General features: G+C 28.7%; 1 protein-coding gene across 1 annotated transcript; it reads right to left on the bottom strand.

Annotated features, from left to right (window-relative positions):
• Positions 1-4,370: 4,370 nt before the first annotated feature.
• Positions 4,371-21,979, bottom strand: LOC129958704 (zinc finger and BTB domain-containing protein 14-like). Its single transcript, XM_056071352.1, has 7 exons — positions 21,887-21,979; positions 17,993-18,675; positions 13,567-13,738; positions 7,355-7,516; positions 6,611-6,763; positions 4,848-5,210; positions 4,371-4,753 (listed from the first exon to the last, which is right to left on the bottom strand). The coding sequence occupies exons 2-7, from the start codon at positions 18,668-18,670 to the stop codon at positions 4,527-4,529; spliced, it is 1,755 nt and encodes a 584-aa protein (XP_055927327.1). The 5' UTR covers positions 18,671-18,675; positions 21,887-21,979; the 3' UTR covers positions 4,371-4,526.
• Positions 21,980-26,485: the final 4,506 nt, after the last annotated feature.

The following is a 26,485-nucleotide window of genomic DNA, read 5'->3' as shown; positions in this document are numbered from 1 at the left end:
AGTTGAAAATGCAGGAAAAAATGCAATATTCTGAATTCACTGAGAAAGTTCCAAAAGAAAAAGAATAGTTCTTAAACGTGTTGAAGAATGGTAAAAAAATTCACCTGGAATCAAGATGATCTGTCATTTTAAAAATGGAAGAAATGCGAATTTGGGAAGAAATGTGAATTTTGCGAATTTATTTTACTTCAGATTATTATTACTCATACTAACGAAAATAGCTTACACAAAATATTTTCAGTTTGGAAGCAAGAAAGTGTATTCAATAAATATTTCTATCAATTATACACAATCCTCTATGATTAACATTTGTTCCAATAAATAAAATAGTAATTTTTCGAACAATAAAGAAATAGATAATTTTGTAACATACCTCTTGAAGCCATACAAATAAAGACTTCAATAAGCTTTATCTTTTAACACAAATACATGGAAATAATTGAATGACAAGATAAATTTAATTCAAAACCAATTAATCAGTGAAATCACGTAGTTCTAATGATTCATCCAATAATTTTTAAGACATAATTATACAGATTTTCATAAATATTTTGTTACTTATTTAAATCAAATGCAATTTTTCTATCATCATGCCATATCTATTTTCATTCTGATTAGATTTTACTGACTAGATTAAATATTTTTTAAAAAATTAGACAAACACATATAAACGTAAATAAATGCTTCAAGTTTATAATAAACAGGTTCAGATCAAAAACAAAAATATATCAACAAAAAAAATATCACACATTCTCCACTATTTCTAAAATTTTTATTTTTACAAAGTAAAAACCAGACAAAAAAAATGAAATATTTATAATCAACGGATTTTACAATTTGTACCCAAAACTTATATACTGATCTTTGTGTATTTATAAAGAAAATGGTCAATGATATACAAAGATAAATGTAGAGATTTGTCTCAATACATATTTTCATACAATAAGTCATATGATATACTGAACTACTTTTACATTACTCCATTTGACCAGCTTCCATTCATTGTTTTGATTTTTAGAAACTCACTCATTAATATGATTAGAAATATGTATTTAAATGTACAAATACTTCGGAAGGCATTTCTCATAGGCATAGATTCAGGTTTTCCATGATTTATTTCATCAAATGCAGAACAGCAAGGAGAAAAAACATTAGCACATTAACTGCGATGTAATTCACAGTGGATGAAATCAGTGCTACTCTTTATTAAGTTTCGTATGAACTGTATGCAATATGCAAAAGTTATCAAGACACTACAACATTTGGTTATTTGCATTTAAAAATAAATAAGAAATCCGATTTTGGAAAATTCATTTACAATATACTTAGATTCACGTTCAATCTTTACTTTATTGCATATCCTCAAGAGTTAAGATTTCTCCAAATATTTACATGCAATATCAAAATTTTCTCTAAATAAAATGTTATTTTCAACTTTTTCGTTTTCGTTTTACATTTAAACTATTTAGCGAATGATAATGTTGTAAATATGCCTGAAATAAAATGTTTTGAGCAGAATCTTTTAACTTCATCTCATTTTAACATTCATATCTAATTTTAAGTAGCTGCATACAGAAACCTTAGCTAAACTCATTAATAAAAATATTGTATGTTAGCAACTGCTAAAAAAACTGAAGTAAAAATTTTGTACGTTGATATCTGTAATCTCACTGAATTAGTATACATATTTCAGAACGCTTCTATTTATAATTCTTAATATGATTATAAAAAAAACGGAAAATTTTTCGGACAAAATTTATTAATTCGAAGAAATTAATATTTCAATATATAAATTTTAAAAGATGTTACGAGTTTCATTTCCCTCGGATTATTAATTGATAATCTATAAAAATAGTTAATTTTTGGAATATATTTTAATTTTTCCGAGGAACTGAAATCTATATCCCCATAACAAATTCATAATTTTTTTCATCTAGATCAATCATTTACGAAATCGAGTAATCCAAATCAATCATCTTCCATTACAAAATGTTATCTTGATAGCAGGCATATTGCAATGTTTACATTGTAGGAATTTGTTATCTTAAAAGAAAGCTGGAGCAATGGGGCACAGAAGGAAAAGCACTGGGTTAGTTTCTTATGTAGTGAATAATACCTCAATTGCCTTCTATTTTTACATATTTTACCAAGAAAATATGCCTCATTTTCCCCCAAGTGGAAACGACTATCAAATTTTCTGCATATTGCATAAAATAATTCTACCACAGTATAAGGTAGTGCAAATGCATTTACAAAAGTAGAGTAAGCATTAAAATTTTTCTTACTTCACGATATTGTAAGAAAGTATATTGTTCAAGGTCACTTTAAATTACCAAAGAAAGAAAAGGCTAAAAATAGTGTTTTTCATATATTTCATCTGTACATATCAACACAAAACCTGTAGAAATTGGTTCTTATGCTGTTTAATTTAATATGCCATTATTAAACAACAAATTCATTGTGTATATGTCCATTATCTTCTACAATTAAATGTCTCTATAATAATTCAAAAATATATCTAAGCATTAGTTTCTATCTGTCTGAAATTTGCATACCATCTACAAATGATATAGTTTTAAATGATTTTTTTTCTAAAATATAGGAATATATATTTGTCCTTTCTAATGATGAACATGATCTGTGAAGTGAGAGTAAGAAAATTGCATAGCTATCATTAAGGAAAAGGTTTGAGAGCCAAGTACCATGCAAAGATCATCCCCAAATTATCTAAAACCACATGAATATCTTCACATGACAATACTTATACTAATCAAAGTCTATATTTCACAATAGCACTATTCTGAAATAACTGATATTTTCCATCTAAGTCAAATGAAGTTGTGCAAATTGCAACAACTTCATTTGCCTTCATTAAGCAGCCCATTCTTATCTAATTTTAGTCGAACTCTCAATTGAATATGTAAATTATAGTTGCAAGAATAGTACCTACATAAATGTCATTATGAGGAAAAAACTGGACATATAAACTAAAATGCTAATTAATTAAAAAATGCAAAATTACACACAAATGGAGATTTTCACTAGATTAAATAACTCTTATCCAAAAGAGCAAAAATATAAAATTGAAATCCAAATATTTCTCCCATTTCTAAAGAATCAAACATATACAAATAAAAAGTCAAACCATATACACAAAAGAAAATTAATAATTCATCAATTTCTGATTTAAACGAAGGGGATGGATCGAGAATTATACTTATGTAGAACAAACATAAAATAATTAAAATGCAATATAAATACGAATACACAGAATCAAGAATGAATATAAAATGAATTATGATAACTTTATAGAAACAAAATTCTTTCAATCCTGTTAAAATGAAACATCCTTTTTGCCCTCTAACTTTAATTGGTGTAATGGGGATCATATACAAAAACAAACAACTCTGAATGATAATGGAAATGAGCAAACATGAAATAACGTAACAAAGCTTGAAAATAATGTTATTGATAATCAGATTAATTATTAATAAGTTAAAATTTCCTAACCAATTATATAAACGAAATTATTCTCATAGACTCCCACAACTTAGGTGATAAACTGAAATACTGCAGCCTTTATTAATAATTTCATATCAATTACTTCAAACGATTTAACTAAAATTATCATCATTAAAAAGCTGCTCTAGTGCATATTTCACCACAACTTCTATCCTTCACTGAAATGAAACTACATTTACAGCTATAAATGGAAGAGAGTTCCATTGCAGTACATCTTAACAGCAACATTACGTCTATATATTATTGATATTTCTTCCACTAAAATTTTTAAATATTTATATATAGTCTTTTTGGAGAGTATGAAGTAAAATCTAGCACAGAAAATTTACATGACTAAATTGTCAGACTTTAGCTCTCAAGTCATGTACACCTTTAGTTACCTAAATGCTCAGTTCAAACACTATAGAAATTGTACATAACAGTTCTCATCTTTGCACATCAATTTTTAACTCTGCATCTAAAATCTACAATCCTAGTAAAAAAATTTATAGAAATAAATAACTGAAGTATTGTTTAGCCTTTACACATGAAAACAAAATTAACGAAATGCATCATCTTACACTTTAAATAGCGTTTCAGTTTGTTGGTTCGGAAACAACTCAACTTTAAAAAATATCTGTATGCGGGTTCCTATAAAATGTTAGTTCGGGAATTTAAGCAAAGACGACACAAGAACAAACAATATGACAATATTCAAGCAAAACAAAAAAAAAAAAAAAAAAAAAAAAGAGGGTTGGGGGTAAAATTTTGTTTTGAAAAAAATTAAAATTTGAGCTAAAATACCAGTATTTTGTTTTACACAACTATAAATAAAAGTGCAGCTTTAAAAGAAATTTTTAAAGAGCTTCACAAACTTCATCTCATAAATAAATTGAATAATCATAGTAATAGACAAAGTTATAGTTCCACTTAATTATTTAAATGTATTAAGAGTGAAAATTTTCTATAGATAACTTATAATGAGACCAATATTACTGGTATACAAATAGAAAACAAAAAGGATTTCACATTCTTGAATTTCCACTTTGAGCTGAGTTTGATTCGTTTTCCATAGAGGAGACAGATTCATTCATGTCCAGAGACGATTCCAAAGCAGTGTCAAATGAATTGACATTTCTATGAAAAGTTTGAAGATGTGTGTGGTAATCGATAGCTGTAGTAAAAGTTCTTTTACAAAATCTGCATACTCTAGTGCCTTGTTTTCGGCCTCTTTTGCATTTTACTGCACTTTCTGCAAAGAGAACAGGAAATTACATTAAAATGTAATTATCTAACAATTAGATCTACATAGTCTACATATGAAATAAGCAGAATTATATATTTACCCATAGAACCTTGTGCAGTAGGATGAAATGAGAGTCCATGAAATTTACTTCTATGCAAACTGAGAGCATGCTTGCTAAGCAGTGGTTTTTTGCATACATCACAAAAGAACCATAATCTTCGTGTAACTCTTGTTGTCCCTCCTGGACCTTCATGTTGTTCACGGAAATGTTTCATTAGAGTTGCAGGCCAAATAAATATTTTGGGACACAAATGACATTTGAACTGAGAGGTGCGGCATTGTGGATTTGTACTGAGATGGCTTTGTGCATCACTGAGAGTTGTCATGACATAATTACAAGTTGTACAATGTAAAGGTAATCTCAGCAAGTTCTTTTCAGATACCAATGGAGGATCTTCTAAATCTGTAAGAGGAAGAAAAATAACTCACCAATAAAATAGAAATCAAAAACTTTAAAAAAAAAATGACATGAAAAAGCCAAGTACTTTTCTATATGTGAGAAAAATAGTTTCAAAAACATAAAGGAGATTCTCACCTCTAGATCAAAACAACATAAGCATGATTATACGTCTGTCTACATTTTAAAAAATTTACCTGTAATTATAGAAATGATAAAGTGCAGGCAAAAAAATATATTTAATAGCATTGCAATGCACGTGACTACAAATATATAGTGTCTAAAGGAATCGGTGGCGAATTTCTAACTAGGCAGCTGCCTATGACTATAATGCTGAGAAGAGGAAAAAATTTTTCCGTATTCTCAAATAAAATAATTTGTAAAACTTATAAATTCTTTGAATGATATAATATAATGATAACATTAATATTTTATCAAATTATTACCAGTTACTGTATGTTTCATTACATTCATTTATTTATAAAACTGAGCGTCTGCTTCAGCAATATGGTGTAAAAATGTAGGTTTCACGCTGAAGTAAAAACAGATAAATAAAAATTTATATTCTCAAAGTGGATTAAATAAAATTAATTAACCTAAAATAAATTAACATGTTAAAAATGAGCTGAAATGTGAAACTAAATTGTCCACCTTTATAAAAGAGAGACCTCAATCTGTATTGCTTAGGGCTGCAAAATATCTAAATTTGCCACTGAAAAATATTACTACTAAATATATTTAAGAATATATTTAAATAGGAGAAAAAAACTATGATAATAGAAGTGAAATCACTGAAAAGCCTATTTTTTGAATTTTAGAATAATTCAAAGCTATGTTTTAGGATACAATATGTTTTGAAGTTCACATCAAAATTGAAATTTTTTAAATTAAAAATGAAAAAATTTTGTAAAGCATGTGACGTTGTTTTGATTTCTGTTACCTAATTTTTATATTAATCAAGAAATATAGTAACAAAACTTAGATTAATCTCGTTTAGATGATAACAAAAGTGTCATCTCAAACACATGTCTCAATTTCTTCAGTTTAAAGAAAGGAATCAATTTAAGAAAAATCAATTAAAAAGGTTGACATTGCAAAACAACTTTCTGAAGAACAGTCAGTAAATTGTAGGACAAATGCTATTAAAAGGATTCACTAGTCCATGAACTTTCAATCTATTCTCTTTGAAACAAAATAATATTCAAAAGATGAATTCCGTTTAAATTTTGAATTCTTAAAAGCAGCTCAGAATATTGCAGAAAGTAATCTAGCATAGTTAAAGAATATTTAAATTGCAAATTAATAAGGATAATCTATATATGAATTAAATAACAATAATGACAAACTATTAAAAAAATTTTTTTAACAAATCTCATTCATAAAATTAAAATATAACTGATACTTACCTGACATTTGAGGCAGTCTTTCTGAATCGGAATCAGGGCAAATAGATCCACTTCTGTGACCATCCATATGAGATTTAAAATCAGATTCACTGTTGAAGACATGCTTACAAAGTACACACAAACGACTTCCAGGCTTTCGACCTCGTTTTGGACCTTCAACAGGATATTCATTAACAAGCGATATAACATTTTTCTTAATGGCAAACCATCATATTTTTTAAAACACGTAAGAAATTAGAAATATATGCAAAAACTATTTTAAAATTTAATTTGGCTAATGATTGAAATCCTTCTAATGATAACATCTACTGAATAATGATGGCACTGAAAAACTGAAACAATACAAGATGAACAAAACTTACAAATTTGGTTGAAGGCACTTTATCAACCATTTGACAGGGATTTTTGAACTTTTAGCAGAATAGATACTAATTGCTTCACTAATTGATTTTTTAGCCAAAACCCAACATATATCTACAGTTATCATAGGTATTTCATTTTATATTCAAAAGTTTTCTTAATATACATAAGTAATATTATAAAGTAGAAAGAGCACTATATTCTGTTAATGAGTGGAAGTCATTATAAGATTTTAGTAGATTCAAAATAAATGTATCAAAAAGTCAAAAAGCAAAACTTATTATATTTAAATCAGACTCAATGCTGAAAGAATAGTATGATAAAAAGCTGTAACAAAAAAAAAAATGTGTATGTTGGGATGGAACAGTGGAGCAATAAACTAACCTGGAAAGACAGATCTCTGTGTATCAGAAAGATTTCCAGGTATTGTAGAACTAGCCCTCTGAATCATAATATTACACTTTTCTTCAGGCAACAAACCTTCATCATTAAATGCACTTTCTGTCATCTCTCCAGTTAATTGATTATCAGCACAAACATTTGAATCTGTAGGGAATTTTAAAATATTAGACGTAAAAATAAACACTCGGAAGAACTTAAAAATTTTGGTAAAGTATATGCATAAATAACACTTATTGAAGAATTGAGAAAAATATGACAAATGTAAACATATGAGAATTGTGACTGAAGTAAATCATAGCCTTTTTGAAGACCAGGAAAATAGGAAAAGGAACAATGAATATTATCAAAAAATAAAAAAGAGGGAAACATTATAGCAATTATCAAATATCTTAGAATTACTGGTAATAACTGAAAACCTGATGGTACTATTTTTATATGCATTTCTTTTAAAACCTATTCAAAATTTCAAAGAAAACTTAAACAGAATTATATATGAAGTTTCATATAATTTTATTCAAAACAAAGGCACAGAGTAGTAAATTTATAAAAACTTGCAAGTTAAATTAACAGTCATGATATACACATAGTATGATAAATAGAAATTTTCAAAATTTGATATATAATTAACAACTTGAAGTATGCCATCAGCAGAAAATAAAGGAACCTCAATTGATGAGTATTTTTACATCTATGTAAGAAAATAATGAAATGTGTGCCCTTTCACCTCATACAGTTATTAAGTTCTACATCAGTAAAAAAAAAAAAAAAAAGAATTTAAGATGATTTGATAAAATTATAACATCCATTAATTTAGCCCATACATATTTGTTGTTAATATCATTCATAAAAAGGCTCAATAATAAACTATTTTTCTGCTTCCTCTAATATGTTAGAACATATTAATGCTACTGATATAGAGATATCCCACATTAAAATGATAGCCAAAGAATTTTTATACCACAAATTTAATAAATAAGTTTGTGAAGATATAAGCAAGGTTAAAAAATCATTTGGATAGGTTACTCCATAAAGCACCTTGTTTTTACTATACACTCATTTGAGTTTATTTCATATTTGCAAAAATAGAACATTTTTCATTTATTTCCTGCTTTAGAGTATGCTCAGTAACAATATGCAATTTTAATATTTTTAGAAATTGTCAATAAATTGATTGATCGATTTAATTAAATATATCCTACTGTACACATAGCAATGAATTAGGAAAAAACTGATTTCAAGACTCCATAATGTTTATAAATAATGAAATGAAAATTAACACCTTGACTGCCATGGAGGTCACCGGTGGTCCCATATAAATTACATTGTACGAAATTCAGCATGGCAGTTAACATGTTAAAGATTAATATATACAGGGTGTCCCATAAATATTGGGACAAACTTTAAGGGGAGGTAGGTTACATCACAAGGATTCAGATTTGCATAGGAACCCGTGGTCGGAAACGCCATGAGAAAATAGTATGACAGGTACAAGAAATGAAAAGATACAAGATTGAGATCATCTGAAATGTTTATTTGTCAAAGATATTACATGTGCTGTGGTACATGATATTTGAAAATGTTACCAAAGGTGTTCATGTTTCCACCATTGTTAGAGATGCATGCGTTACACCGCCGGACCATTGACTGGCGAACTCTCTCAAATATACCGGATTTTGTTGGATAACCGCAGCAGCACAGACGATTCTTGATCCATTTCTGAATCCACAGGTGTTGCGAACACAGCACTTTTCAGTGCACCCGAAAGAAAGAAATCGATGCTGTTTAATTCAGAAGAGCGTGGTGGCCAGGCAACCACGGCCAATCCATCGGTTACCAAACACCTGATTCACATGTTCACGAATACATCTGCCATAATGGGGCCACAATGCCATCCCATCTCTCCTTAAGTACGCTTCATCCGTCATTAAAACGTAGGATGAGAAATTCGCATCTTGGCAACATTGATCGAGATACCACGGTGCAAAACGTAACGAGGATAATCTGTAGGGAGCAGTAACTGTACGCTTTGCAGATGATATGGATGTAAACCTTCACGTTGCAAAACACGATGAACACTATTCCGAGATCCTCCAACGGTTGTAGCGACGGCTCGTACGCTGGAACGCGGATTCCTTCTAACGGTATAAAACACATTTTCTTCCATCCTGGGAGTTAAAGTCACTCGTGGCCTGCCCTGTCTATTACCTCGTAACGACCCATGTTCACACAAATTGTGATTCAAATTATTGAACATCCGGCGATCCGGTGCCTCTCTCTGTGGGTACCTTTCCCGATACAACCTTTCAGCCGCTCTTGCATTTCCTTCTCCCAATCCATAAATCCGGTGCATATCTGCCAACTTCGTGTTCGTAAAACGTTCCATACTTCTCTGCGGGCGATCGCAGTTCAAATGACTGAGGGACTGCAGGTCTGCTGCCTTAAACGCCACCTAGCGCCGAATGAATGCGTTTCGGACCACGGGTTGCTATGCAAATCTGGATCCTTGTGATGTCTCCTACCTCCCAAAAAAATTTGTCCCAATATTTATGGGACACCCTGTATATACAAAGTGTTTCATAAATGATGGGAGTAACTTTAAGGGGTGATGGTACACATCAAGACGAGTAATAGTAAATAGGAAACCAAGTGTCCCGAACGTCTTCCGAAGGAGATAGGCGCCATCAAAGTTTAGGGCCCTAAATTTCAAATGATGATAAAAAACGGAGAAATGGATCGATTCATTTGCAGTTTTCGCTAAAATCATTCTTTAAATTAGTATTTTCTTAAAAAAAATTTTTTAAGACAAAGTTTAAAAAATGCCGATAGAGGGCGCTCTAGACTTTGGAATACCGAACAACTACTTTTTACCAGTATTTTTTTTATTTTGTTAAATGTTTACTAAAGCTTAGACTTTAACTTAAATTTTGAGCGCAAAATTGAAACCATCGGGAGCGGTTAAGTGGCACAAATTTAACCGCGTTCAGGGGGTTAAATTTTAAACGCTTGTATTTAATGAGCAAAATAATAAATGATGAAGCAAGCTTTAATAGGTGATAGTAAAACACCAAAACAAACAACATTCATCAAAGAAATCATAGTCGTAATTTTAACCCGAAGGTGATAGAGGGCGCTGAAAGAGATTTCGTTTTAAGAGACAAAAAAGAAAACAAAGAACATTTACGTTATAAAAAAAATTTAATTATAAATGATTACAATAGCAGTTCGAAACACTGACCATTAGAGGCGATGCATGCGGTACAAAGGCGAAGAAGGGATTCACGAACCCTCTGAAACACGCCAGGAGTATCGCGCACTTCCCCTGCAGCGGCCGAAAGTCTGGCGACGAGTTCTTCTGCAGATTCGATAGGAGTCTCATACATAAGACTCTTCAGGCGCCCCCACAAAAAGAAATCCAGGCATGAAAGATCGGGCGATCGCGCTGGCCAAGGGACAGGACCACCTCGCCCAATCCATTGATTTGGAAAGGTTGCGTTTAGATAATTTCGCACCTCTGACGCATAATGAGCTGGTGCTCCATCCTGCTGGGACCACATTACTCGCCGGATACGAGGGGGAACATCTGTCATCATTTCTGACAGCAACTGTTGCAGAAAGGTAAGATATTTTTTTCCATCCAGGCGTTCTGGCAGAAGATAAGGTCCAAGTAGATGGTCACCAATTATTCCTGCCCAAACATTTATGGAAAATCGTCGCTGATATGCATGTGTAGAAGATGCATGTGGATTTACATCTGCCCATTGGTGGGAATTGTGGGTGTTAAATGTACCCTCACGTGTAAATTACACACGTACATTCATCTGTAAAAAGCACAGTTGCACCAAATCGGGATTTAGAGTGTTCTTCTGCAGATACCAGCGAGCAAAACCCATTCGACGAGGAAAATCCTTTTGAGTCAGTTCCTGGACTCGTTGGACATGAAAAGGATGCATACTTTCATCCTTTAGTACTCGTCATGTCGTGGAGGGTGATACTTCAATTTGACTAGCCATTGCTCGCGTGCTTGTATTTGGATGATCAGCCACCATATCCAGAATTTTTTCTTCCACAGCAACCGTTCTGTTAGACTTCGCACAGCCTGCATTTGAACGTGCACCAAAAAAGGATCCTGTCTCATACAACTGTCTGTGCAAGCGCACAAATGTTTTATCATTGGGCAACCGCCTGTTGGGAAACTTTTCTCCGTACAATCGTCGCGCCTCTGCACTATTCCCATTTGCAGTTCCGTAGATGAAGTGCATATCAGCCTTTTCTTGATTAGTGAGGGCAACATCTTTCGTTACGTTTCTACCGTGATTTACACTTGCACATTCAGGTCAGTGGCTTTTATCTTAATAAAAATTTGCATATGCGTTCTTCTTCCCCATATCACAATTTCATGTTCTTTCAGAAACTTGCAGCTATAACGCTTGCATGGATAAAATTTGAAGATGTTCTAAAACGTTTGCGTTTGAATTCAAATCATGCATTTTCTAATGAAAGTTGATTGTTTTGGTGTTTTACTATCACCTATTAAAGTTTGCTTCATCATTTATTATTTTGCTCATTAGATAGAAGCGTTTAAAATTTAACCCCCTGAACGCGGTTAAATTTGTGCCACTTAACCGCTCCCGATGGTTTCAATTTTGCGCTCAAAATTTAAGTTAAAGTCTAAGCTTTAGTAAACATTTAACAAAATAAAAAAAATACTGGTAAAAAGTAGTTGTTCGGTACTCCAAAGTCTAGAGCGCCCTCTATCGGCATTTTTTAAACTTTGTCTTAAAAATTTTTTTTTTAAGAAAATACTAATTTAAAGAATGATTTTAGTGAAAACCGCAAATGAATCGATCCATTTTTCCGTTTTTTATCATCATTTGAAATTTAGGGCCCTAAACTTTGATGGCGCCTATCTCCTTCGGAAGACGTTTGGGACACTTGGTTTCCTATTTACTATTACTCGTCTTGATGTGTACTATCACCCCTTAAAGTTACTCCCATCATTTATGAAACACCCTGTATATAAATTTTCAGTGGATAAATAAAAGTGTTTCTAAAAACAGGTTTTATTCTGCTAATTTTATATATCACAACCAATTAATTCAGAATGTAAATAAATATTTAAAAAATCATTCAACTTTCATGATGATTAATGCTAAATGGAATATATTCATAAGTCAGGTAATAAGCAGAATAGCACTTGTAAATTTAAATACATATAGAAAATTTATTGAATCAGCATAAAGCAACTGTCAATCAAAACAATAAGACATTTAATTCTGTTCCTTTTCCTGCATTGCATAAAAAAAAAAAAAAAAAAGGCATTCCAAAGAAAATTAGAATTTTTTATTCAAAAGTATGTAAAAAGTATATTTCATGAATTATGCAGGCTAAAAAAGTTAAAGAAGGATCTGATAAGCAAGATACATGTCCACCAAAAATTTTATTTGCAATAATAATATGCAAAGTAGAAATAATTTTTAGAATCAGAAAATGAATAGCCCAAAGATAGAATGTGTTATACTATGCATTAAGGAAAAGTAAAGTAGTTGTGAATAACAAAAGTCTAAAAAAGTGCTTAGAATGTTAGAATGAAAGAACTTTTCTTAGATAATTAGTGTTAGTTAATGATTACAAGTCAAATAAAAGATTTGTGTATTTCTTACACTCCAAGTTTCTTTTCTGCAATGTCCAGAATTTCAATTTTTCTCATGCTAGTTCAACTTTCCCTTTCTGACGTTTCTATTGAAATGAAATAGGCAGAAATAAAATATAAAAAAAATCCACACTTCTTTTTCTTACTGGACTTAAAAGTACAATAATTGAATATTTACTTTTTTCTAAAATTAAAGTCTGTGTAATCTTTCAATCTGACAAATTTCCTTAAAAAAAAAAAAAAAAAAAAGGAAATTTTTTTTAAGTAATTGATTGTGGCAGTGTCATCGTCGGTTGTATAACACGCAATTTCCCTCTGCTTTACTATATCATATATGTAGTATCATAACATTTTTATTATGTTTGTAGACTGAAAATTTTTAAACTTTTAATTTTTAAGAGAAGACTTATAATTAAATTATAATAAAAATACCAATACTAAATTTTATGACAGCCATAACAATGATTTTAAGTACAATATAATGATAAAATGCATAATTGATATTTTAAAATTATTTTTGGCAGGAATACAAAAACTTGTATACCTTTGAGAAGAGAATGAAAACTTTGATTGAAAGGATTAGAACTATGTAGTTCAGAATGTAGCATATTTTCAGGCAGATTTATACGAACACTATCATAAGTAACACTTTCATTGTCTTCATCAGGATCGGATGATGCAATCTGATTTTCCATGAATGACTTTTCTTGAAATACCTGAGTTTTTAAAAAAATTTATAATGAAACTAAATATTTTAGATTTCATAATTTTCTATAATTAATTATAATCAAAGCATTAAATAGATGAAAAGAAAAGCAAATGGATAAAAAAACTTTTAAATATATATTAAAAATTCCCTTTTTTTCTACATCTATATGATAAAAAATCATTTAAAAAATGATGGACAGTATTTGGAACTATTGATAAATTTTGACTACACAGAGTAAAAGTAGATCATTTAATAATTAAGGATAAAAGTTTTTAATGTTCAACTATGCCAATATTGGTATTTCAGTATTACAGAATGTATTTAAGCCTTTTTTCAATTTGAAAGATTGACATAATATAAAATAGGTTTGAACAAATAATTCTTGTACTTCTAATGTTCTGTTTAATTGCTTTTGTTCTTAAGTATAATTTCACAACTTAAATTATGCAGGAATGCTAAATTGCATGGATTTTATATTGGTTATAAATTTCATTTTCCCCCAACAATTTAATGGTGGATTTAGATGCATACTTTCTTACTTTCATTTGACAGAGTTCCATTGATGAATGGGTATTAAGGAAAAAAGATTTTTTAAACTTAAATATTGGCAATAAAATAATGTAAATATTATTTCATTATATAACAAAAACAATTTTTATCATCGTTTCTTAATTTTAATTGTCCTACTATATTCAGAACTAGCAACAACTTTTGCATCTCCTTAAAAAGTTGCTTCAGTTCCTTGAACCAAGTTCGAAAATTCTCCTTCCTTCCTTTATAATAAAAGTTTTTAATGCAGTTAGTAATAGATAAGGTTTCAAATATTTAAATACTTCCCCAATTTTTAGCAGATAAATTATTCTCTATAGAATTTTACACTGAGCTCCACATCCAATCACTTTTCTAAAAGAAAAATGATGAAAAATATATATTTTGGTTTTTCTAAGGTTTAAATAATTATTTATAAATTTATTTATGATATATTAAGAATATAATGGTTTCGCAGTAGTTCCTTACATTGCTACATTTTATTTTAAAGTACAATGATTTTAAAACTTATTTATATTAAACCTTAGTGATTTTTACAAAAGCTTGCTTCTTTGTTATAGAAACATTTTTTCAGTACATTGCAAATTCTCACACATGTTTGCATTCACTATTAACATGCTTATGCCATTATCTTACTTTTAGATGTGCTGATTCAAAGACTTTTACAGAGTTCTTACATAAAAAGGATATGAATATTTCTCTCTAAAGACAAAAACATTCAATAAATTATTTACAAATGATGTTTTAAAATTAGAGAAAACTTTCCCATATCTAATTATTGTTTAAAGTCTAAGCCAATAATAACAGGAAAAAAATTAAAACCAAATGATTTCTTACATATTCATTTCAAACATTGAATAAAATTTATGAACAACCTGTATAGAATCACTTGTGGAATAAACAGTATAATTACACAAGTGCTTTTCTCAGAATGCATGAATCTAATCTAAATGATCATTGAGATTTTAAAAGTATCATTTATTTCTTTTCCCTTTTAGAAAATTCTTTTCATATTTGCTTATTGACTTAATTTTTCTTTACAAAAATAATGAGTTTTCAAATGCTTTTTATCCTTTTTTGGATAGTAAGAGAAATTTAATTTTCAGTAAAACTCAATGAAAGTTTTTTTTTCCTTCTCGATTTGAATGAAACAGCTTAATTTCATACTTTTAAGAACAAAAGAAAAATTGTCCTAATTCTACAGCCTATTATAACAACAATTAGTTGATAACTATGAAAGTAACATTGAAATGTACATTAATAGTCCTGCATAAATGTTTAATATAATAGAAATATTTTTTAATCTCTCAAATAATTAATGTCCCCTCCATAAGTAAAGTTTTTTACTATCTAGAAATGTACAAAAATATTTACACTTTTGCCACAAAGCATGTTCAAGTTTATCACAATGCAAACATATTTAAAAATATATATTAATGAGCTTGCACTATAAAAGTATAGTCTTGAACAGGTTATAGCCAGAATACAATGAAACATTTTTTTACTAGAAACAATAAAATTTATATGATTTTCTTAAAACAGTATGACATCTCTTTTATTCTTACCATCAATAATATAACTAGTGTCTCAAATTAAAAAATGTAAAAACTCACTGTCAAATAGTAACTGGAAAGCATCAGAGCTAAAATTACAAACATTTAAGTATATTTTTTGAATCTGAAAACTCATGATATTTTTAATATTATAGTCAGTCTCTGACAATCTGGAAGATATGATAAGAATTACGAGATATCAGACATATTTATTTTGCTAAGTTAGGAGACAAACATGAATAAAATTGCCAGATGTAGCAGAATGTTTCTCCTTCATAAAACTAAATTTGCTAAAAATAGTCTGTAAGCAAGAAAGAAAAAATTTTGCAGAATGCAACATAAATGTATTTACTATAACACAATTATCTCTACGCAATCTGCTCTTGGATTCTGCATTTATTCCTCGCAGCAAATACACTCATCTCTTGGGGGAATAAGGTCAGCTGCCAATTCAGAGTCACAAGAAAGTTTAGTTACTGACATGATTTTAAGCTGGAATTACTTAATTTTAATATTATTTGAAATAAATATAAATTAAAAAAATATTCTTTATCATATTTATGTTGGGAACTACAATATGCATTATGTTAATATTTGATTTTAAAAAATATACATGGCTTTTTCTGACATTTTATTATTTCATAATTTCAAATAGCTAGATTAACTAAATATACATTTTAGATTTTAAAAATATTTAAATTTAAAGATAGCCTCTGACTACCCTTCCTAATAATCATTCTACTCTATCCTTCACACTCCCACTGAAACAATACTATGCAGGTCCAGGCTATTCCAGAAAACTTTAGTTGCAACTACATCAATGTTCTTTATAACATGTCTTTTTTTTTTTCTTTTCATATATTTTAAAAATAAATATATGGTTATCTTACTTGAAATGGAAGAAGGAAAATTACTAAGCTGAAGCAAGTAAAAATTATTTGATCTTTTAGTTGAGAAGATTTTATGATTGGCTTAAAGTACAAAGTGCATAAAATCATATATGAGTGAAATGAGGTATAAAAGCAACCAACCAGATATGATGGATGAAAAAGAAACAAGATATCCATTAGTCTCTACTACTGACAAGAATAAGTAAAATTAAGAAATTATACAATAAAGTCATTTAGTTATTAAAAGTATTCCATTCATTAACTAAACTAAAATAGATTAAGGGTTTACAAAGAAAATGCTACTGCACGATAATGCATACTAACATGAAGCCACCTAAAAAATTGAAACTATAACTCATTCAGGTTTCAAAGTGCAGCAATAAAATGATAGAAGCACAGATCTATCAGACCATTATCACTCAGAATAACTCAAAAGTGTTTCAAGAAGTTGTCAATTTTTCACAGATAAACATGATAAGAAGCAGTGCAATACACACTGGTGAATCAAGTAAAACACCCTTCGAGAAAACATATCAAATAGTGGTCCATTGGCCTAGAAGCAAAAAAACAAAACAAAAGAACTCTGCATAATGTCATTGCTAACTATTTAATCCTTACATTACTGTAAATAAATTGAAAAAAGTAAAGAGGATAATTTTTGACTTACCTTAAAAAAAATTTCTACAAAAATATGTAAAGAAAAATTTACAATAATTCAAATGACAAATATATACACACAGCAAAAGTTTGAAAATAAACATATATAATTTATTTTCTGTGAAATTTTTTTATAAAAAATATGAATAAAAAACTATTATTTACAGTCAATAATTGTACAGTGATAGACATTAATAAAGTAATTTCATTTCTATAAGCTACGGAAAATATATAAATAAAAAAGTTGCAATGTTTCAATATTATGAAAGTATACCCAATTCTATATCTTTATGAAGTATATATCCCCATTAAAAAGTTATCCCTCAATAATACATACTGTTTAAAAATTAGTTGCATTGATAAACCTAGGAGAAGAATGACATTAATGCTAAATTCATTTTCAATTCAAAATTTTTTATGTTCATGTCTTATAGAAGGCTCTGAGCATCCAGACCTCCCATCTTAAAATATAATATTTTCCTCTACTGGAAGAAATTTAAATTCTCAAATATGCCATTGGAAAAAATAGTATTCTAAATCGCATGCAACATGCAAAATTCTCCAAATATAATTAACAAGCATAACACCTTTCAAAACACATATCATACTCACCCCTTCAGTGACCATACTTTGTTCCATCAATTTAGAAGGCATAATATCTGACTGGGCATCAACAGTATCTAGTTGATTATTTTGTTCACTTGCTGTATCACTAGGTTTACTGACTGCCGCACTGTCACAGGGAGCATTTTGTTCTGCAGTAATATTACATGACATTCTAGATTCCTCAGGAAATGCATTATTACCAATGGGAAATCTTGGCTCATTTTTAAACTGGCTTACTTCAGAGCAATTTTCAGAATCTTGTAAAAAATTACTTTTGGTACTTTTTGGAAGCTGTGGATTAATTTTTGATGTAGTAGGTGATGAGTTCACTGAATGCTCACCCAAACCTTTAATTTTCAAAGTTTCAGCAGCCTTTAAAATAGTGGAAAGTTGGCTTTCTGCCACACTAACTTGTCCATGGTACATAAAATCAATTAAGGCTTTCATATCAATAAATTTTAGATCTGGAATAATAATTATTGGATGAGTACATGGGTTTTGTAAAAAAAGATTATGAAAAAATGTACTGGAAGCAGATAACACTAATTTGTGGGCTTTTAAACTTAAACCCTCACAAGCTATAGTAACATCGCATAAGGCTTCATCACTCAAAAGATTTCCAAAGGAATCTAAGATGTTTGAATGATGATTGTTCCATTTCAAACAGTAAAGTTCCGTCTCCATTTGATCTGAAAAGGCAATATTTCTTTTTTGAATATATATATACTAAGACAACAATAAGCAATAGAAAATATTTTCCATTTGCTGAAAGACAATGCATTTTAAAAACCTTTCTTCTAATATCAGATGACCAAAAATTTGAATGCCTAAGGTTCAATTTGGTCAAGATTTTGAGTATCATAATGAATCCTAATGTTCCACTTTAATTTATTTACCATGTAAATGATAGCAGTTTTTAAAAATGTATTTCATTGGAGATTACAAATAAAGAACAATAAATACGAGTGACAGAATAAGCAAATTATATTATTTATATTTTTCATTAAAATAATCATAATCATGCTGAAATTACATTTTTTTATTTCATTAATTTTAATTTAATGTAAATTATATATTTTTTCCCAATAAAGTAATTTAAATCTTGTGGCTTTACAGTAAATTCAATTTCCCTTAATTTTCAATTCTTTACTAATTTATGAATAATTTCTGAAGTTCTCCAAAATTCTCAATTTCAAATGAGGAGAAAATATTTAATATTCTTTAATTTCTAAAAAGATACCTAAAAAAACAATATCTTCAAAAAGTTTAAATATTTCATTTATTAGAAATAAATCAAGAAAGCAATGAAAATCATTCGAGCTTTTTTATCCTCAGATATTGAATGACATTTCCTCTAGTAACTGATTACTTAATTTTAAAAAAAAATATACTCTACTAAAATAATGAATGGGAGCAAAATTATGTTATAAACTTTTAAATAATTTAAAGCACAGTTGCAATATATTAGCATTCTCGCAAATATAAACTGGCAGTTTTACAGGAAAGTAAGATTTTTAAAAAGAAAAATTAAAAAAAACTATAAAAATTAAAAAAAAAATTTTTTTTCTTATTTTAAGTAATTTTTTTAAGTAAAAAATATTTTTTAACAAATGCTTTGGTTAATTTTCATGTTATTCCTCGTAAAAAAAGAATGAAAATACAAGATGAAATGAAGCTTCAGATTCTTTTTCAAATTAAATTGCAAGACTAAAAAAAAAATTATGTTTTCCAATTATACGAAATTTATTCCAGTTTAGCATATAATAGGAGGTAAATTTTAAAGACGAAATAAAAGAAATGTTTTCTCCCTTATGGTATGGAAAGAATAGTTTAAGAATGATTATCACCCTGGTAATAAATCCTGCCAATGGAATTTCTCCATAAAAAATTCATATGAATAATTGAAAATATTTATCCCAGAATACTTATGTCCCTCCCTTTCAATATGTTCTTTATTTAAACAATTATAAAAAACAAAATGTTAAGGAATATAATCCTCATTCTACCACAAAGTATTTTATTCATTTTTCTATCCTTCATTAGTATATCTTTCCCCATTCTTCATATGTTTAGATTAGTGATAAAGATTTTTTTTTCATATAGAATATTTGTCATATCATGCATTAATCTTCATCAATTGCCATTCATACAGAATATACTTGGAAGCTCATTATAAAGCATATTATTTGTAATCTGGAAACATAGCCTGAAGGATTTATAATTCAAATCTAGTCATTTCATTGACAAGAACATTTATTAAAAAAATGCCTTTTTTTTTTAAAGTTATAAATTCATAATTTATTTGAATTTCACATACTGTAATTGCTTTAATAAATTGTCTTATTACAGTAAGCAATGAGAAATATTTGCACATACATTAAACAAAAAACATCTATAATGGAGAACACAAGGCTATTTGTCTGCAAGATATAAAACTTATTTCTGTCACAGGACAATATAATGAGTACATTTCTTATAATTGCATTCTATGATTAAAAACTTCAAGATTAAAGATTTCATTTAGAAAAAAACTTATAAACAAAAACAAGTTCTTAAATTGGCATATTTTGTATGCTATTTCAGTTTTTATTCTTGAGTCTCAATCATTTCCTTGTCTCATTACTGATGGTTTGCTAAGATTTATATCCAGCTTTGAGAATTCCAAACACTATGATCCAAGTGACAAAATATTCAGTTTAAATGCTAACATAACTAGTGTTAAATACATAAACAGTAAATATTTTTAATGATTTTCTTTAATTTCCTTTTAATTATATAACAGTTTTATTCAAGGAAAGTATCAAATTTTCAAAACATTTTTACAGTTCCAAAACAGTTTGGAACTATAAAATATAAGTAACAGTTATAAAACTATTAAACAGAATTACAATAGGGCCTTTAAAATAAATAGCATTTCCCAAATATCTAGGATTTAAAAAAATTTCTCAGAAAAGCTATAAAGTAATAGCAACAACAACAAAAAAATCTTAAATAATGTTAGAAAATAGAAACTGAAGTGATTATATTAATAGTCAAGTAACACAGATAAAAAAAAATTTCCTATTTTATTTAGAATTGCTTATAATCAATCAATTCATACTGAATTAAAGATGTATGTCTTCATACAAATTGTTGGAAACCATATATTTTAAGTTTGAGATTAAAAATATATATATCTTAGATAAAAAGAAAATCCCCATAATTTGCACATAGATTTTAAGTGCAATTTTTTTTTTTTCTTATGATTCACAACAAAATTTATGACAAAAATATTTTAGAAAATAATCATCACTTACATTTAAATACTTATAAAATTAAATTTAGAATAAAGAAAAAAATTATACATTTGCTTGAAAAATTATCTTCAGTATAAAAGAAATCGCATCATATTTACTTATACTTTAAGATGCTTGATGATTAACTGATGCAACAGGAATTATGACATACCTATATTCTATTTTAAAAAATAACGAATATCATTAAAAATACGTAAACAGTTTTCATTTAACCACTAGATAAGATGCTTGAAAAAATTACCTAACATTCTCCTTAATATCTATTACGGTTCCAATTTTCACCAATTAAAACCACATTCAAAATATTGTTTACTGTTCTTAGTGATACAAAGATCAAAATTAATGGGAAAGTATCAAGTATAAATGCTTTAAAAATGTTTATGTCAGATATTACGATATTTCTATTTTAATCAGCTTAAATTAAAGAAAGTTTCTTTATGACAAGCTATTTTGAGTATTCTGCTCAATATATTACTATTTAATATCTAAATGGTTTCCACAATTTATAGCTCTTACTAATCGAAAAATATAAATACACTATTGTTTAAAGAAAAAAAATTCATTTTAGTTAAAAGTTTCTTCTTCGGAAAAAACTCTCGCTTACAATGCGTGTGAGATATATCTCCGGAGAGCGTTGAATTTTCAAATCGAACAGCGACGGCGATGAAAGGGACTAAAACGAAACTATAATGCTACTTTCAATAAGTAGAAACATCTACTCATACTCATCTGAGGCCGAGATATAAAGTAGGAGAATAAATCACGCAGCTTGGCGGTAACTCACTGAATCAGTGGCATTCGAACGTTTCACTAATTTGCAAAAATACGAACATTTTAAAAAGTATCAAGTAAGTAAATAATGTGATAAATGTAGGGAGAAATATATTTTAATATCCTGCAAATAGAACGCAGAATAATATAAAACAATTTTTTTTAAAAAGTGCTTCTAGTTTTCCTTCTTTTCTTTTCTATCTTTTCAAAAAATACCAAGAACAATGAAATAAGAGGTAATGGGCTTTTCTTTTTCGAATATAAGTTTACATTTAATTTGAACTATGAAATAGATTTTTCGTCAAGAGTTTCCCATAAGAGAGACCGAAAGACTTAAGTTTAGAACCCATGTTGATGGAAATCCTTCAATCACTTTCTCTATATGGAGTCTCTATTAAATGTCTAAGAAATAAGCTGAACAGGGAAAATTTTTCCTTTATGTATTGATATTCTGTATTACTTTTATATGTTTTTTACTCATTTAAATGTTCGATCTCTAATTTTACTACCTCGTTATAAAACAGGAAAGTCCGTCTTGAAGAAAACAATTTTTATCATTCCTTTATTTCTACTCAATCACTCCTTTTATTATTTTTAGTTTAATAGAGATACAGAAACAATAAGTAAACAGACTTGGTAGAAACTGCCGTTTTATTATTTTTATTTTTTAAATCTTGGTGTGGACAAGTTAGCTATTTATTTTATTATATATTACATTAGTGAAGAGGAATTCGGCTGTTTAAACAAAATTTATCAAACTTTTCAACGCAAATCGATATATATTTCTGATCCACTACGATGCATTCCTATGATCAAGAGAATTTGAAGTCCATTCTGAACAATGATAGTGCGTATGTAGTTTTTAATAATTCGCAGTATACCGAATCTTCTTTTACATGCAAATGTTGACAGTGGTAGAATGCATGCAATTTTTATCAATCTATTCAGTTCTTAAAATGCGTCAACATTATGAGAAATGTACTGTTGCATTTGTAATAATGTTTTCAGTTTAGACGCATCTTGCTTCTTTGTGAAAATACGACATATATCTTCTAGTACGATTTTTAAATCTTGTTATTTGTTGTATCGCAAGTGAGCAAAGCAACGATGCCTTCTCAAAAATGCTTTTCAAAACTGCTGTTTCATAGAGCACCAGAGACTTTTATGTCTAACAACGTCCAAGCTTAGCCATCAATACACGCATAATAAATCTCGCAGTGTTTCCGGTAAAACAAAGAAAAATTGCCAAATAGAAAAAAAAAATCGCAAAAATTCTTCTTGAAGAAAATTTTCTCCAAAAAATGCTTTTTTCTCTAACAGGAGGCACCGCCGGTCCGGACCAATTCTCCTATCCTACCTCCGATATTCCCTTCTGTAATTGGTATGCATAAATGTATAGAGCCATCGGTAAGCTCGATTTTTTTATTTTTTTATTTATTTTTTTACTTATAAGCCAAGATAGTCCATACTGTACCTGGTATAAGGTATTTTTTAATACTTTAAAGTTAAAAAAAAAAAATGCAAGCTATTTTATGCTTTTGTATGATGATATCTGAACATGACTACAGAGTTAAAAAATGATCAGCACACAAGTAAAGTCTAATTCTGCAGTGAATAGAAATGCAGAGGAAAATTATTAACCAGCTAACGAACTAGAAAAAAAATATATAAGCAACGTTATTTCTTTCGCAGTGTTAAGATATAGACTAAAAAATATATTATCAAAAGAAATAAAAAAAATATTTTATGATATGAAGATCAATATGTATGCTTCGATAAAAAATGCCGAAAATAGAACAAATATATGTAAAAACGTGCAAGCACAATCTATAAATATTTCAACTCCTTAGAATGATATACACTTTAATTTTTGTTTAGATGCTTTGGGAGGAGGAGGCAATGTTGAGGTACCAAAATCTGAAGATCTCTTCTAAGTTCTCACTAATGTTATATTTTAAAATGTTCTCCGAAGCACTCGAATGACTGTCAGCAGGAGAGCACAGATGTTTTTTTGTGTGTATGTGAAATCGCATTTTTTTTTTTTTTTTTTTTTTTTTTTAGGAAAGGCACTTATATAAATAAACTTAAAAAGCAAAAACATTAAATATGAGTACCTAAGTAAAAAAATAAAGCAAAAGGTGCGACTCGAATCGAGGACCCTGCAACATACGCCTCATTTATGTTGTTCTGACCACTACACTGCACTGCCGACACTTTGAATCGCAAGTTGAATATACTTATTCAAATAGTTAGTTACATTTTTTTTTTTTTTTTTCAAAATCTCGCTTTCTTTAGGTCAGACACCTATATAAATAAAAAGCAAAACTTTATCGAAATATAAATTTTGATTCAAATCCTTAGAGTGGTTATCGATATAAATATATACATATATATATATATATAGTTTGACAACGTATTCTAAAACCCTCCACGCTTTTGCGCATGCGTTTGGATGGGTTTAATATGTCAAAACAAGGGTGAGAGGAAAGATGAAAGGAGGAGATGTTTACATTTAACAAAAAAAATAAACTTGGATTAATAAAAATAAAATAATAAGGTAAGAAATGATAAGATACTCACATACACGAGAAAAAAAAATTGAACGAAAAAATATCTAATAGGGCGGGAATCAAGGTAAAAAAATGACGAATACCATGGAAGTATGAGTACCGCTCATATTTCCACGTCTCACCCCTTATGAGATGTAATCGTCGAAAAGTGGTCGTCTTAGGATACTGAAACGAACAGTATATATATATATATATATATATATACACACAATAATTGCTCGTTTAAAGATATAAGCTTCATTAATTAGGTATGCAAGTTATAACTAAAGCATTTTAATCGAAAAGAAGAAATGTGAAAGTAGAGTATTACTTTTGTATTGTAATACGATACACAATTCATGAAAATTCGAAAAGAGTCACGAATTAACTTTATATATGAATAAAATTCAACCATTTCAGAAAAAAATTCATCCTTATCTGTACTAATTTGATAAATAATAAAAATAAAAAGTAACATGCCTTTATTAGTGCTCTAAAAAGTTGAATATTTAAAATAAAAACAAAACCTGAAAACCAAATTGTATAAACGTGAGGGGCTGATACAAGTATTCTAATCATATTTGAACATTAATCACATGTTTATAATGTCTTTTAAATTTTCATGAATGCTTAGGAATTTTCCTTCTTATATTTCGTGGTGTAACTTTTTAAATCATTGATTTCATAGCCTCACGTGTTTACTGTTTTATTCCCATTTTGAGGCTCATATTTTTGATAAGAAATATTTTCGTGTTTTTTTCAGTACACTAGAGTATTTAGAGTGCGTTTTTAATGACTTTTTGTTTTTATTAATTGCTATTTTTCAGTCTTATATATTTCATAATTCATTATTACAGTGATCGCAGTTAATGTTATCATTCACTTTTCATTATCAAAATCCTCCGGTCCCGAAATGACTTATTCAAATGTACATACAAATATTAGTGTAATATGACCACTGTGTTTAACGCTATCAGTTTTGAAGTACGGAAGTGATCAATCCTTCATTTTCAACTGGCGTTAACGATTGACTATTCTGATTCTTCTTGCAACACTTGTAAGGAAACATCTGCCTATTATTTTTCCATAGGATTGGATTTATGTTCTTTTATTTGAATTAGACTGGTCTTGATTGGTTTAAAAAGATAACTTCGTTAGCAACTGTGGGCAGAAATCTGAACAGCCATTAACTACAGTTACCTGCGGTTGAATTACAAAAGAAAAATAGTAAGAAACGATGTGAGAGTTTAAGGCGAAACTGAAATTTTTATCGGGCATGAAAGTTTACCTAAAATGAATCAATTCAGTACTGTGACTCAGATGAAAAGTTCTCAACCTTTTTTTTTTTTTTTTTTTTTTTTGTAAAATTTCAAAAAAGTAGTTCACTTTTATTTGTGAGCACGACTAAGCAATAAATGCTAGTGATTCTGACAGAGACCAATGTGTTTAAGAAAATCCTCCAAGCTCTTCATATTTCGAAGCGCGGCGTGTAGCATCTTTCAAAAAAGTTTTTAAAAAATTGTAAATATGAACAATATATAAGCGAACTGGTAAGGAAAATTTATCGATAAACAAGAGTTCAGGATTTTTTTAAATGTTATTTTAAAAATAAATTCTAGATAGCCTTGAAGTCAGTATTTTTTTTTTCTTTCCCCATGATGTGAAAAACGTATAGTTGATTTCGCCTAATTCGGTTGTTGTTATCAATTGGTTAAAGTTAGCAAAATTTTGAAGTTCCGAAGAATGACATTAAGTAGGAGCTATTGTTCTTAGCATTCTGAAATCTAAAGTTAATATTTTCTCAAATTCCCTACCAGATAATGCTATTCCTCTAGAATCAAAATTTAATTAAAAGTAATGGATTAACTGGTAATTAAATTTTA

The sequence above is a fragment of the Argiope bruennichi genome, chromosome X1, assembly GCF_947563725.1.
Source record: "Argiope bruennichi chromosome X1, qqArgBrue1.1, whole genome shotgun sequence".
Taxonomy (NCBI): Eukaryota; Metazoa; Arthropoda; class Arachnida; order Araneae; family Araneidae; genus Argiope; species Argiope bruennichi.
This window is presented reverse-complemented; position numbering and strand designations above follow the sequence as displayed.